The sequence below is a fragment of the Boleophthalmus pectinirostris genome, unplaced genomic scaffold, assembly GCF_026225935.1.
Source record: "Boleophthalmus pectinirostris isolate CB_2022bp ecotype Guang Dong unplaced genomic scaffold, ASM2622593v1 HiC_scaffold_23, whole genome shotgun sequence".
Classification (NCBI taxonomy): Eukaryota; Metazoa; Chordata; class Actinopteri; order Gobiiformes; family Gobiidae; genus Boleophthalmus; species Boleophthalmus pectinirostris.
The window spans coordinates 26,208,280-26,224,674 of record NW_026571207.1 but is presented as its reverse complement, the minus strand read 5'-3'; the positions used below and the strand labels follow the sequence as shown (position 1 = coordinate 26,224,674).

At 38.1% G+C, this 16,395-nt stretch overlaps 1 protein-coding gene across 1 annotated transcript in view; it reads right to left on the bottom strand.

The window, feature by feature from the left end:
* ablim3 (actin binding LIM protein family, member 3) overlaps positions 1-14,398 on the bottom strand; it is a 78,611-nt gene extending 64,213 nt beyond the window's left edge. Inside the window, exons 1-2 of the mRNA XM_055158850.1 lie at positions 14,123-14,398; positions 2,187-2,309 (exon numbers count right to left, since the gene is read on the bottom strand). Of these exons, the coding sequence (XP_055014825.1) occupies positions 2,187-2,309; positions 14,123-14,135 (136 nt within the window). The 5' untranslated portion in view covers positions 14,136-14,398. The remainder of the gene's footprint in view (positions 1-2,186; positions 2,310-14,122) is intronic.
* Positions 14,399-16,395: the final 1,997 nt, after the last annotated feature.

Here is a 16,395-nt window from a genome sequence, read left to right as displayed (position 1 = left end):
CTGAACAGCACACCGCACGCCTCCCACAAGATGAACCTAAATGAATAAATCTAGTTGAACTTTGGTCTAACACTCTTGAGTCTTTACTGTAGATTCTTCAAGGCGCTTTTTTTGTCTGCGTTCTGAACTCAGATTTCTTTTTTTCATCGTTTCTTTACAGCTTATGCACAAGGCCAGAGCAACAAAACAGTCAATAGATGAAAGTAGGAAATGATTCACACAATATCCAATGACAAGAAAGGATACTGTATTTTAGTTCTTACAAAAAGTTTAATATACTTTTAACTTGTTTTATGTGAAGAAAAGGAAGACGTGTAAAGATTATTTGGCCGGTTGGCTTTACATATCAGCTCAGAATATAGAGTATAACAATGGAATCCTGCAGAAATAGTTGGTTGGTTATGACATTGAGAAAAAAAAATCATCTTTTGTTCAAAATGCCTTGTCTAAGTGTAGAGATTAGAGCAATATTGACTTGACAAGTTTAGTGATCCCATTTTCTTAACATAGCTCATAAACATGCAAAACAGAGCATAATTAGATGAGGGCAATGCTTTATTATCATTTGATTGTAGCGTTTGTACAAAGCCATCTGTTACTGGCTATAAAAAGAAAGCCTCAAGTGCATCTTTGGTTTACAAATGGTACTATTTACATAATACTGTGCCCTCATGCTTCAGGCCATCACAGATAACATTCTTTGCTTATTGGCTTTCTGACTTGCACAAATAACTGCACTGTCACCAGCACGTCTTCAGATGGGACATTTTGGATCTTAGTTTTGTATTACTATTACACTATTATTTATACAAACCCAATAGCAAGATTTCTACACTTTCTTCTTTCCAAATGAACTTAACATATGAGAAAATGAGACAATCCATCCAGCTAATGACACGAAATAACCTGACATTATTAGATTAGATTGTAGATTAGATTATATTTCAATGGATGTTTTTTTTTTTTTTTATTCTCATATCAACAACTTAGTGCTAAAAGTATAGTGGAGATAACTCAGTGCCTAACCCAAGGTCGTCTCAACTTGAAAATGTTGTTCAGCATTTCAAAAATAATATTTTGGCTCAATATTAATTGCATACATTTGTTTTGCATTAGTTGGATTGTCAAAAGAGACTGGGCCTTACTGCTTGTAAACATAGACTATATTTAAATGGACAAAGCTAACCCACTGAGTTCCAAATAGGAAGTGAACATGGGTTGCTTCCGGCTCCATCAACATTTCTAATTTGCTTTACTCTTCATGGTCCTTGCGTTTTTATTTTGCTTTATTGTCCATAAATCAATTCCTATTCCTAATACAGAATTTGGCTCCAAATTTGCCCTTATAACTGCTGGCCTCATGAGCTTCCTTTAACTGGAGCTGAACGTCACATTCACTTAGTCACTTCTTTATGCAGTCTATGCTTGTAACTCACCAAAGCTAGTTCTATATGTGACATACAGAGGAGAGAGTGTCCCCTCTGAGCTGTAAGGGCCGCAACATGCCCCTGTAGAGAGACCCTACCGCAAGGCACCTCTGATCCTCCTCCCCATGCTCCCCACCTTGGACCACAGTTCCACAGGTTTAAGCAGAATGGATGAACAGACAGTAAATCTATCACAGGATGAAGAAGTGAGCGAAACACACGCATTACCACAGGAATCCCATCTCACTCCACAAAACTCCACCAGCCTCCATAACTAGGTCCACCCAGGCCACAGTTAAGGGGCCAATACTACACAATATACACAGAGGTGTGTTTTGTTTCATTCACACATGTTTAATACACAAACCCTGCATATATAGGCTGAGTTCTTCTCTCAAACTGAAAACACTCTTCCACCTTGTGATGTCATGTGGTAATACAGCAAGTGCTCCACTGTGTTTTTAAACTACATACACTTTCACTCATTTCAGTCCTGGAATTGCCAATCTCTGCTGAACAAAGGGTAAAAGAAGCTGTTAACTTGAAAACTACCCATTCATCACAAGGTGGAACAGAGCATTGTGAGCTTTGGAGATGAAGACAGATTAACAATAAAAGGTCATTCATACATGTGTGAATGAAACAAAACACTCCAGGTATGTTTTTGAGGAGATAAAAACATTCTAACAAAGCTTAAAGCTCACAAGAGTAAATTTTGTGCAATATAAGCTATAACATACAGGCTTCATGTGATCTTACCGGTGCATGTGAAGCACTTGACGTGAAAGTGCGTCTCTTGCACTCGGACCACTTCTCCTTTACACACCTCCCGACAGCGCTGGCATCGGATCGTTCCTGAGGTGCGATCACTGCTCATCAAGCCTGGAGAATAAAGAAAAAAGCATTTTATTTATTTAAAAAGTATGTTTTGTATTGGTGAAATCATCCTGGATATGTGACTATTATGGATTAACTGGTCAGCATACACTCAAGTTTACTTTAACTCTTGGGATTGGCTATCAACTGGTGGCTGCTATCAAAACTACCCAGCAGCAGCAACACAATAAAAATATGCATGGGATAATAATTGTATTAGTTGAGGATTCAAATCTCGCTCTTAACATAAACATGATTGGTTTGAGCTGTCAATTCCAGCTCCCATAAATGAATGCTGCTGTTGTGTCCTTGGACAAGACACTTAACCCACCTTGCCCCTAGAGTGTGTGTGAGTGGTTCCTTTGCTATAAAAATGTAACCTTTTACCATATTCAGATGATTTTTTTCCCAATATTCCATAGAACATATTTTTTACAATCCTGCAAACCTTTTTCTCTGCACAGACATCTCGTGAGTGTCCATTACAACATAGTACTTTATACTCTGATAACCTTGATGCTAAGTGTAGTGGGGGCTGCCTGCTGTTACAGTCCACACAGTACTAAGAGTGTGCATCTCTGTTAGCACTTCTTCTGAGGCTGTTCTGTCTGACACCTCTAAAGTGGATAAGCTCTGGGCTTTCTATTTTTCACCCACTCATATAAGCGCCACTGCAGCGTCAGGCGAGAGGAGCCATCTGCACACTTCATTATGCTCCATGTGAGACAGACAGATGTGGACTATAGCACAGGGCGGGTCTTAAAATAGTCTTGGATTAGAAATAAATGAAAAGAAGAAATGTCTCAATCACAGAAAAATAACATAAAAGTGTAGTGAAGTAGAGTTTAAAGGTGCACTGTGTAACTTTTCTGGTGCTTGTCTCCACGGAGATGTTATTGCTTTGCCTGGAATGTGCCACAATATCGTGCTACCAAGCTAAGTTACAGGCCAGGTCTATGGAGAGGTGCTCTCACTCACAGTAAGAATGTATGTATTTTAAGGCAATCAAAACAACTTTAATTGGATGAATGCAAGATATATATGTTTAATGCCATACTGTGGAATATTTTAGACAAAGAAATAACATAATCACAGACAAGCGGGTGATGGACCCTCCTTCAGGAAAGTTACACAGTGCACTTTTAAAGTTCACACAGAAACCATATAAAAAGTTTGATCATTTTACATTTGATCATGTTTTCATTGATTACAGCACTTCTAGACACAACCGAGACATTTTTCAGCTGGTTCAGACAATGACAATTTCATATTCATTTCATAGGTGGGGTGCTTATTTGTGAGCATATTATTCTTTCTTTCCTTACGTTGTAAAAGCAGAACCTTGAGACAAAATCAGACTGTTGCACGTTGTATGAATCTAATAATAAAGTATTTTATCAATGGCAAACCCAGGAAAAGTGGTGTAAGCGCTGCTATTATTGACTAAGCACTGACATTTCACTCCTACTTCACTTCTGAAAGTTATTCTAAAGTTATGGACACGCTCAAAATGTATGCATGTGAGGAGGGAGGAAGGACACTAACTCGACCTCTGAGGCAAGTATAACACAAAACAAACACTTTCAATCAATTTTTAACCAAGTACAATAGAAGTAATAGTACAGATTTGAGTACTCCTCCAGTATTGGTGCTGATACTGAAAAATATGCAAGATCAGATACCAGATTCCAAATATCGATTCAGCCAATATCCCGGTTGGACATATAAAATTATGTAATATAATAATATTTTCTGGTTGTAGTTGGCCCAGATAGTCTCAGAATGTTTGTAGTTGTAGTTATTTGAGAGATAAATAACATCTAATTTTATTTTAGTTTAAAAGGAAATAAATGCTGTTTTCAGTCTCTGCACTGGTATCGGATAATATCAGGAAGAGATCGACCAAATTCAGAGAAACCATAAACTTTGCTGACATTTTTGGGCAGATATGTAGGCCAGATTTGGATAATTTTCCTCAAATTATGCTATTTAAGTTTTTTTTTAAACAAACTAACCCACAACTCTTTTTACCACAAACTTTTGAGAAGGCTGTGTAGTCTCAGTTTGTACAGTTATTCGTTGTTCGTATTAAAGGGTTAAAACAAAGCTTTGTGTCTATTTTTTAGGCAGCAAATTGACCAAAACAGAATATCTGCCTGTGCTGGAGATTTAAGGTAGACAGTCAACACGCTAATAAGTCCAAATATCGGCCATATCATTCCATCTCTAATGTAGGGTATCAGCATATTATTAAACCAAAGTATTCCTCTTAAAAGCAGCGCAGGTTTGGTGTGACAGAACTCCAGACTCTATTTCTCTGAATAATCCCAAAAGGACTTCCAGCACTTAGAAGTCTAGCAATAGTTTTCCCCAGTGTGCAGAGTGAGCCACAGCGCCCACGGATCTACTTGTTTATTTTCCTGATACAAATCTGACCGTAGGCGCTGGAAACATGCTCCCGTGATTAACTCCCACTCCCAAATCCCTGACACTTAAAGTCATTGTTCGTCTCACACTGTGGGCCCCTCCTCTGGGACCCTCTGCCCTGTGTGATAAGTGCCACTGGCCAAAATACTGCCACACCCTTCCTCAGGACTAGGGAAAAGCAACCAGCGTTGGACTTCAATGAGCAAATCTGACCGCCAAGAGTGAATGAAAGATAAGAGCCAGTAATGGTACACAGCATGAAAGTGTCCGGCACAGGAAACCGAGAGGCATTTGTTAACAGCAATCAATTATGTTAAAGTGAAGCTCTCAGGAGGAGGGAGTGTTCACAGTCTTGTAGATCTTTTAAAGGTTTGCATATAGACTGTAAGGAGGCAACTGGGGACAAGAGTTATTTAACTGGAAAAATTTTGATTAACCACAGTAGTTTTGGTAAATAAAAATGACTCAGCTATAATAATATCAGAGCCTGGTTAGAAAACATCCACCGATGCTGAAGGAAAAGGCTAGATTTTAAACGTTTATAGAAATGTTGAACCACAGTGATTTTTTTGTTGTTTTTATAATAATAATAATAATAATAATAATAATAATAATAATAATTAATTATTATTATTATTATTATTATTATTATTATTATTATATTATTATTATATCACTTTATGAACATATTTATTATAATCTTTACCTCAAGTGCTAAACATCACTGGCTGAGATCCACTGACTCACAGGTTGATGTGCAATTTCAGCTCCAACAGATGAATGCTGCCATTGTATCCTTGGGCAAGACACTTAACCCCCTTGACCCCAGTGTCTGCGCACACTGGTGTGTGACTGGGTGAGTGATTCCTTGATGTAAAGTGCTGTGAGTGCCTTGAAAGTGGAAAGCGCTATATAAAAATCTAAGCATTTAGATAATGAGTGGTTGGCAGATGTCATCTGAAGTTATGAAACAAACTTGAAATTCAGCTGCATCCGACCAAGCCCAAAGTAGCTAGAAAAAACCTTGTAAACTATAAAGGGGCTTTATGTAACTTTTCTGGTGGGAGGCTCTGTCAAATACTTTTCTCCGTCGAGTTGTTATTCTATCTTCATGGAGACTAAACCAGACAAGTTACAGGTCAAATCAGTGGAGAGGCAACCGCGCTCACAGTCAGAATGTCAGAATATGAGCTATAAAACCACCTGTAAATGTAAGGTAGAGCTGTTTAATATCAGACTGTGGAACATTTCAGGCAGAAGAAAAGCATTTGATGGACCCTCCATCAGAAAAGTTACATAGTGCACCTTTCAATACAATATGTTATAGAAGAATGAACAACAGGACAGACATTTGTGCATGCTACTTGAGGCTTAATTGCAGGCTTAGGAATCAGGTACTTAAATAACTTTATCCAATTGTAACATGTGCCCTGCTCATCTAAACCAATTAAAGACCTCTCCAATCCTCCAACATCCTCTTCCTCTCCTCTTCGGCATCACAAGTACAGCCTCAGGACTACAGGTGTTACTATCTACCATTTGGAATAAGCAGCTAATATCCCATGAGACCATAGCCGGCGGGGAGCAGACAGCCGATAAGAACAGGTCCCGGGTCAGAGAGCGTCCCGAGGGGGGAGGAACGCGCTCACAGCCCTGTCACAAGGCATGCTGGGAGATCAGTTGTGACGAATGAACAATGAATCACTTTGAATCAATGGAAACAGCCCGGTAGCCTTGTGATGTTCTGTAGTTATTCTGAGAAGAAGCACAGGTTTTTCTCTTCGAATATGCTCTGTTATGTATGCGTGCAACTAGGGCTGGTTGATATGGTAAAACAAATTCACAAATTAATGTTCCACCATGTGCACACACACTCAACACACAAAAACATAACTTCAACATCAAGTCAGACATTTATTATCATTTACAAAAGACAGGCTTGTTATTGCTGAATTGATATTAGTGAATCTAGTGACCCAACTACCATACAAGCAACCATGCCTCAGCCATTTAAGTGGCAGAGGCATTTCAGTATGATTTTGCATCATTTAATTCAGTTATTGTAAAACTGTGAAAAATTTAACAAAATATTTAACATATGACAAAAGTCACACTACCTCATTTAAAAAAAAAAAAAGTTCTGCTAGTACTGTTGGGCTGTGATTCCTGCTTTCCCCAAAGGATAGCATATACAGATGTATAAAAGCTCAGTTTCTTAAGGTTCCAGAAGAGGACCAAATGACAAAACAAGGCAGAGGACAATCAGAAGCCTCCATTGGTATGAAAGCTTTTTCAAACATAGAGAATAAATGATCCAAACAACATGGCCAAATCAGAGGATCTCCTATAATCTGGTGCTAAGGGTCTGCAGATGTCAGTATCAAACTTTGTTTAAGGAGCAATAGACAATCTGGACGGTAGATACTGGCTCTAAATCAAAAGTGAGCAAATACATTTCTTCATAGAGGTGCACTTTGGGCATGGTGGTCAGTTAAACCTAGTTCAGTGGTTCTCAAATTTTACACACAAGCATCAGTATACACAACAACAATGTAGATTAAAGGTCCTATATTACAAGAAATTGACTCTTGTGAGCTTTAAGACATGTTACAATGTTGTTAACTCATCAAAACAGACCTAGAATTGTGTTTTGTTTCATTCACACATGTTTGACTACCCATTTATTTTTAGTCTGTCTACATCACCAAAGCTCAAAATGCTCTGTCTTGTGAGGTCATGAAGCGGTGTTTTTCAAGTTAACAGCTACTTTTTACCTTTCGTTCAGTAGAGATCGGCATTTCCAGAACTGAAATGATCCAAATGATTCTAGTGAAGGTGTATTTAAAATCAAATTGGACCACTTACTGTATTACCCTATGACATCACAAGATGGAAGAGTGTGTGTTGTTTGAGGGAAGAACTCAGCCTAACGTTTGAATGGAAAAACAAAACAAAAACCAAAACACAGCTCCAGGTATGTTTGTGATGAGAAAGCTTATAACAAAACCACAGTTTGAGAAGCGGTGACCTAGTTCTGGTTTACATTCTTCTGACCTACAAGTCCTCTCTGACCATATTAAAACCAGTCCTCTTCTGTCCCAACCTCCATCTCATCTTCGTCAATCTCTGTCAGGACCTTGGATAGGGGCATTTATCAGCGCCATGATACTGTCCAGTCTGTCACAAACACACTGTCACTCCTGAGAGAGCGAGAGCGAGAGAGAGAGAGAAGACGGGGTCAAACGGCTGCTGACGGCTGGATGATCATTCAATCCTCTCAGAAGTCAAGGTCGTAACGAGAACGCCTCCAAGACATCACATGATATAGTCACAATATTACAGTGCTCTCATATACATCATTTGTTCTAAAAAGATTACATTTTCAAGCTGTTAAAAGGGAAGCTCAATATCACATTAACATATAAGTGACAATGGCAAATGTTGGTCCCAGTTTAATGTCCACTTATTGTTTCAAGCAAGGATACCTACAAAGTGTAGGCATCTGTAATTCTTGTCAAATATCAAGGTACTTTACAGCAGAAAACAGGATGCATGCTCTGCTGTGATCTAAAAAATAAAATATCAAGTTAAAGGTACACTATGTAACTTTCCTGCTGGAGGACCCTACTTGTCTCCATGAAGATGTTATTGCTTGGCCTTTTTCACATGCAGTATGACATTAAGCTGATAACAAGTTACAGATTAGATCTGTGGAGAGGCAAAACTGCTAACAGTAGGCAACCATGTTTTTCAAGGTATTAGGTAGCAATTAAAACATCTGTAATTGAATTAATGCAAGATAGACATTCCTGGCAAAGCAATAACATATCCATGAAAAAAGCTGGTGGTGTACTATACTGTATACTGTACTCTACATGAAAAGTTACATATAGTGCACTTTTAATTTACAAAAGAAAAGTAATGTATACATCTGATACTGTACTTTGTAATGTGATAGTAAAAGCATTACAATGTGCAAGCTTTTGTTCAATTTTGCTTAGAAAAGTGACCCTTAAATTTGCATATGTTCTGTGTATTGTGCTGCAAACCAATTACCGCCTGTATCTGTAATTACACACACAAGTTGAGTGGAGATATTCAGCACCACCAGCAGCATGGGCCTGCAGCTGGGGGTCTTTGTCTCCCCCCTTTTGTTCACCTTGTTATTGAACTAAGGCGTCTGGCGGAGAGAGTGATAAATTGTGTTTGGCTCTGGGTGAACCTCTCTCCAGATGAGGCAGTTGCGTACACAGGATCATATAGGATTTGGTGCGTATCCCTGTCTACCTGTGTTCACACTCCTCACAGCTCACACTGACACAGGGACAGTCAAGAAAATCTATTATTTTTAGAGCTTTCTGTCACTGTCTGAGAGGTCCAGAAGATGAATCATACACTGTCCTTTGGTCTAAAAATTTTTTTTTCCTTCTTGGAACAGCAGATCTTATGCAATTAATTTTGCTTTTTTTTTCTCTCTCTAAATTGTGGAATTTCAGGTTCACAACTACAACTAAACCACAACTAAATCAAACTGACAGTTACAATTGTTGCAATTATAATGCAATGTTGTTTGCAATGAGCTAAATCTTTCTTTGAATGTAGAAACAATAAAACTTTGGATGTGTTTAACTTAAACATGGAGAATTGTGAATTTAAAATATGAATAGCAAATCTAATAAAAATTAATAGTTCTGAAATGGTGAATGGTCACATTTTTATATAGCACTTTTCCACCTTCACAGCACCCAGATGCTTTTCATCAAGGAACCTCTCACCTGCAGTCATACAGCAGTGTACACAGCCACTGGGGGTAAGGCAGGTGATAAGTGTCTTGCCCAGAGATACAACAACAGCTTTCATCTATGGAAGCTGGACCAAAAACACCACCAACCTGCGAGCTGGTGGATCTGACCGCTCAACTAATGACATTTATGTTGAGAGCAGGAAATGAACTGCCAACCTTCAGATCAGTCTACCAATTGAACTACTGTCACCTTGAACATGTTTAACTTGGACATTGTGAATTGTGAATCTTTAATATAAATAGCTGATCTAATTCCAAAAGCAGTAGTTTTGAAATGTGATACAACTGTTTCTCCGAAATCTAGTGACAATCTAATGCTCCAACCTTCTTGCACATTCCTTCCTCAGCATTGTTCACAACCATTCTTCAAAACCTGTCCAAGAATTTGCATAAAACTGTGCTTCTAAACATCTTGATAAACTGGATTGCCCTATCAAGCTGCTAGGCTCACATAATTAATAGTGGCATCTTAGTTTATGTCCCCTGCAATCTCATTTCTGCTTAGTAAGTGGATGTACTGTAAATACTCACTGTAAATGTACTCACTGTAAATACTCACTGTACCTGTACTAACTGTAAATACTCACTGTAACTGTAGTAAATGTAAATACTCACTGTACCTGCACTAACTATAAATACTATCCACATTAACATAATGGCAAAGTGGTGGATGTGAGTGGAGGATTTAGTTAAAGGCTCTATAACAGAGAGTGTGAGGTGTCAGTGCCTTCTGATATAGTGGTGCACAGATTCTTCTCTAGTCCCTGAGCTCAATGATCGCTGTATTGATCAACATGTGTTTTAGCTCTCCCCAGGATCCTACTCGCTGTACAAACCACACAGCACACACAATGAATCTATTGAGGAAGTTACAATTTGGGGATTTTTTGTGATTTGTACTGCAATTTTATAGCTCAGAACCACAGAAAAACTGACAAACCTGAACTTTCTTTCTAATGTAAGCCTATTAGTAACACAAAAACACCATCTTCAGCTATGTTCAGTTATATCTCTTACCTTGCTGCTTTGACTTACTTGGACAAACTTTATTGATTGAGAAGTGAAATGATTTGGACACAGCAGCTCACACATCACAGGCTACATTCAAAATAAGTAAACAGCAAGAGACTGGAGTCAAATAAGGCATAATTATATAAATGTATATGTAGAAGTAAAGATAAAAGACATATACAGACATATAGTAACACGAATGTTTCTCAGCTATATATAAGAGCTCATAAGAAGTGACTGACAGGACATAGGGTTATCTATTAGACAAGGATGAGTTATTGTTCAGTTGTATGGCGTATGATATAAATGTACTACCTGACTTCAGTTATTGCCAGCAAGAAGAACTTGAGTTTCTTCACTCTCTATTTAGAGTTTAGAAAAGATACAAAGATGACCAGGAGTTTTGGCCTTCAAAATATTAATTATTTTCAGCTAAATGATTTAAACACAATACAGAGCAGATTTTCATTGTGGCCAAGGGTCCAGCCACTCCTAATGCAGTGATAATTGGAAGACTGTCACCCCACCATTAAGAAGATTAAATATCATTCTCCAACTGGATGGAAAATTAGATACTTACACAAAATACAGAGCCAAACAAAGCTGGAATAACAACTATGAGAGATAAGACCCTCAACATAACTTAAAGATACAGTATGTAACTTTCTGGACGGGGTATATCACCTGTGTAATTCCATGGAGCTAGAAAGTTAAAAATGTACTTGAGAGCATTGCCCACGGACATACATACATGTTATGCCATACTGTTGAGGATTATAGCCAAAGGAACAACATTCCCATGGGAACAAGCAGAAGAAGGCCCTCCCACCAAATAAGAGTCAAGTTTGTGCAAGCCTGCCCAAAGTAGGGACACACGTTTGTTTTTTTCACTGCCATAAATAAAACCAAAATGAGAAAAACAAACAAACAAAAAAAAAAAAACATGCTTTTATTTTTGGGGCAAAAAATTTACATACTGTGTCTTTAAGATGTAATTGCGTGTAAGTTGCCAGCAGGTTTTCACAGTCAGTAAAGCCTGGAGTGTGCACAGCTCAAAAGGCCCATTCATGTTCACATGTTCCAGGAGCAAAGGGGACATGTGTGTGGTGGTCTGCTGCTATTTCTCCAGCCTGCTACACTCGCCTCATAGCCTGTCACTGCACCATCTGCCCCAGCCCAGGTGACACTCTGAGGTCAAACCACAGGTACAATACAGTAGAATCACACAGTGCTGCTAGTATCCTGTTTGACCACATGTTTTTTAAATCACACAATTCTGCCTCTCCCATTTAGACACACTTAGGAAGCTTAGCAAAATAGTATTAAACTTATTATGCAAACTGGACTCCCATGTTATAATGTTGTTACCTCCTCAAAAACATACACAGGCTGAAATGATCCAAATGATTCCATTGAAGGTATATGGAGTTTAAAAACACAGTGGGGCACTTCCTGTATTACCACATGACATCACAAAGAGTGTTTTAAGGTTGTGAGAAGAACTCAGCCTAAATATGCAGGGTTTGTGTGTTAAACATGTGTGAATGAAAGAAAACACACCTCGGGGTATGTTTCTGACGAGGAAACAACATCATAAGATAGATCAGAAAACAGCGTAAGCTCTTTAATCCTAAAACTGGTACACCAATTAATCACTGACTACTACTTCCTACAGCCCTGATGTTGTCCATAAAAATCCTTTATAATCTCAAAAATAGTTGACTAATAGAACAATTGTTTAACTAAAAGAAACCACTGACCATTTAAGCCCTACCCAGCCCTACCCATGGACAGACAAGTCTCAGAGAGTTTGGAGCATTGGATGAATAATGTAGCAGCCCACAACAACAGAGTAGATTGTGTTATGAATGATGCAGAGATCTCTCGTCTCTTCAGTCAAAATGGAGAGGACAGAGAGGATGTGACCTGATGTACTTAAGTAAACTTCAACTTGCCTTTTGACAGTTACAGAATGTACTGTTGCCTTAGGGTTTGACTGATGCAGATCTTTTTGTTAGGCTAATAATAACAGCTGTGACAGGGAATACTGCTAAAAAGTGCAAAGAAGAATTTATACACAAAATTCAGACAGACTCTCTGAGGAGAGTGCCTAGGTGTTATAAAGTAGTGAGCTTTTTTAATGTATTGTAGATTTCATTTATGTTTTGGGGTACACTTCCAGCTCTGTCTGTGTTATCTTGGCCAATGTCATCAGAGGTATAATACTCCCTACAACAGAAACATAGTCAGACTGGACTGTACTAGACTGAAATGGACGACACTATCACAATATTCTACTACAATTTATTCTACAACATGTAACTTTTGTATTCATTTATTCATTTTAGGCGGAAAGTTGTTTTTGTCAAGTCAATGTTATCTCTTTTTCCATGAATTTCTTCCTACATTTCGCTGACTATGTAGCATACTAAAATTCCAACAACAATGTCCATGGGGTTTGATTCAGTTTTTGAAAAGCTATATGGTATATTATATGTTATGTTATGTTATGTTTTTTTTTTTTTTTTTTTTTTTTACATAAAAACCTTGAAAAAACATTCTTACTGTAAGTAGCATCACCTCTCCACAGATCTGACCTGTATTGTATGGATCAGTTTAATGACATTAAGTGAACCTTCTAATACGATATGGAGTAACCTAGTTATTCTGCAGCTGCTTATAGAATATTTTCATTTAACACAAAGCATTCACCCACCATTATTACATTTTTAAAACAACTTTTTAACATTATTGAATCCTTAAGAGTCATAAGAATCTCCCCTCTACCAGTGTACACGTGTTTCCTCAGATTTCCATCTCTAACACATAAGTTAACAACCACGTCTAAACGGCCGCCCTGAAGGGAAAAGCCTGATTCAGCTGACGGAGGATCGGGGTCAGCTGATAGTAAGGTCAAACCATGAAGCCCTGAAGCTGTCCAACTCACTCATGCGCCTTATCACTGTACAAGCAGAGCAGACACACGGGGAGACACCAACCGTGTCCCACGAGAATCGAGACAGGTGGGCTTCTATGAACAGCTGAATGAAATATGGGTGGTCTCATTCTTATATGCATGGTCTCTCACTAGTAACATACATGTGGCAAAAAGAGAGAGAGGAGACGAAAAGGCAAGCAGAATTTGGGAGGGACCAAGGAAGCAACAGCTGTTAAGTTAAACAAGAATGCAAAAAATCCTTCTGTACTCAAACGCCACTTCACCTCCAAGATATTCTTAGCACAACTATCCTCCCTAAACCTGCCCCAAGTCTATTATCCAGATTAGTGGGCGAAACTATTTGTAGAACGCTCCTTACTACGTGTTTACCACAATAGCATCCAGTCATATACAATTTTACAGTTAAATGTGAATTAATGGTTGAAAATAAGAATAAGAAATAGAAACTACCTAAGCGTGTCGTGCGTAAAGGCTTCTTGTACTACACCTGGTAAGCCTGTACTGCTAATTGCCTAAGCTTTTATTCACAGTGGGTGGTTGCTCATTACTATTATCCATAGGTATTGTCCTTAACGCTTCAAGTGCACAAGCAGAGCGCGCAAGAATGGATAGACTTACCAGTGGAACTCATGATGCCCAATGCGTCCTTATCGGAAACAAAGCGTCCCCGTCAAAAACAATCCCATACAGCTCGAGACGACCTCCTTGGAGCAGTTTGCCCCTTCCCAGTTGCATAAATAGTGATACAGTAAACCTGCTAATTGATGCTTTGCTCACTCCATCTCTGTGGCACTGCGCGCAGTCCAAATCCAGAAAAAAGGTGTTCCAAAGAGCATGAAATGTACCGATTAAAAAATAAATGAGTGTTTGTAAATCCCAAAGTGTAGCTCCCGCTCTTGCTGTGTGGTGTGGCTTTTCATGGAAACAGACGCCAGTGACAACACAATGCTGCTCAGTCAGATTGCACCTTCACATTTTCGCTCCCGGCTGGTTTTCCACTGTGCTCTCCCTGGCGGTGTGCTGCTGTCAGCGCGCCACTCACTCAGCGCAGCGAGAGTAGACAACATCCGGTCAGAATCCTTCAAAATAAAGCAAAACAAATTGCCTCTATTTATTAACTTGAACAGTATTTTAGGCACATTAAAACTTTATATTTTCCTGGTTTTAAACATAAATTGAACCAAATAAAGTCAATGATAGCGAAGTTGTCCGGACATACAACATTAATAATCCTGTGTAATACTGTGTTAGATTGTCGAATATTTAATACCACGTTTTACTTATCTAAAAGTAGGACCTATATTAGTTGCATGAATGATTAATGAAAAAGGTTTTGCTAGTCAATTGTAAGGTTTGTAATTATTCGTTTAAAAAAAATAATAATAATAAAAAGACTTGTTTCCGGTATTTTGCGTCCATTACTTCAGACTTTATGCTCATTATCCGTTACTAAGCGACGACGTCACCGTGAGCTGCTGGGAAAGCTTCAGGGGCAAAGTGTCGATCATCACATGTAATTTCGCTAATCTAAGTAAACACCCGGAAACGTATTAATTTGATGTATGCATCGTAAAAATGTTTAAAATGGCTGTAGTTAGCAGGAATGTACACCAATAACAACGAAAGAGCTGAAAATTCACAGGTAAAATCTGGAACAGTGTAGGCTATTAAGTAGGCCTAGCTTAGTTCTATTGTATATAATGAATCAATGTCAACTTTACTAGTTATAGAAAACAACAATATAGACCAAGTCTAGTTCCTTTTTTGTTTGCATGCATATTCAGATGAAATTATCTTTGAACTATCGTTTTCATAAATCTCTGTAATAAATGCAAAGAGGCATACATTATATTTAATTGTGTATTTATTATCATTTATTATTTACTTATTTGGACATTTGGGATTTGTAAAATACTGGTAATTAGGTAAGCATGTCTCTAGCCTAATTTTCTTTCCCTTGCATATAAAGGATTATAGTAATCCCTATGTGTAACTATTTTAAAGCATAACTAAAAACAGTCTTCTGTAACTTTGGGAGAGGCCCAAATGTTCTATTTGTGTTGCGCAAGGATGGTTTGGTGCTAAAACTGTCGTGACACCGCCCCCTTCTGGAAAATGTACGCAAATGACTTAATTGTATTAGTTGTAGCGTGGGTTGTCCACCATAAGGAGACGAGATGTTAAAGTGTTAAAGTGAACGGCAATTGGGTTAAGTAGACTGCAAACGTGATGACCAGTAATCTACAAAGCAGTACAGGTCTATAAATATCCCTAAACAATTTACAGCATTCTGTATTTAATTAAGTTCATGAGATGGACAGAAACAACACAAACACAATTTTAGATTAAAGAATGTATTTATTTTATTTGTTGTATTTTGTGTGTATTTTGTGAATATGTACATTATTTGACTCTTGCCATGTGTTTTATTAATTTGTTGCATTCTGTCTCCTGAGGAAGCTGTGGCAAAGCGCTGAAGGAAACTGGACAATAGTGGGATGTAAGAGTCATCCTCCTCTGTCTCTATCTGTAAACACTGAACGTATGACAATCAAAATCCATGTTTTATTAGATCGAAGGTACCAGTGCATGCTATATTGTAACATTTTGTTTTACTATAGTATAAAAATACCTGTACCTCAATAATACCTCAAAACCTGTGAAGAGGGCTTGCCTCTATCTCCATGGAGATAGCTGCTGGAAATGTAATGCAATATGTGACATTAAATTACCATCAATGGTACTTCTACTAGACTACTATTAGAATTAGTTCTGTTAAGTCTATTTACAAGAAAAGGTGATTTGTCTATTATGCAAAATAAGTTTGTCAAGAATAAGAAAACTTTAGAGTCAAGTGCTTTGGCCTTTCCCATTGATTATTAACTTGACCT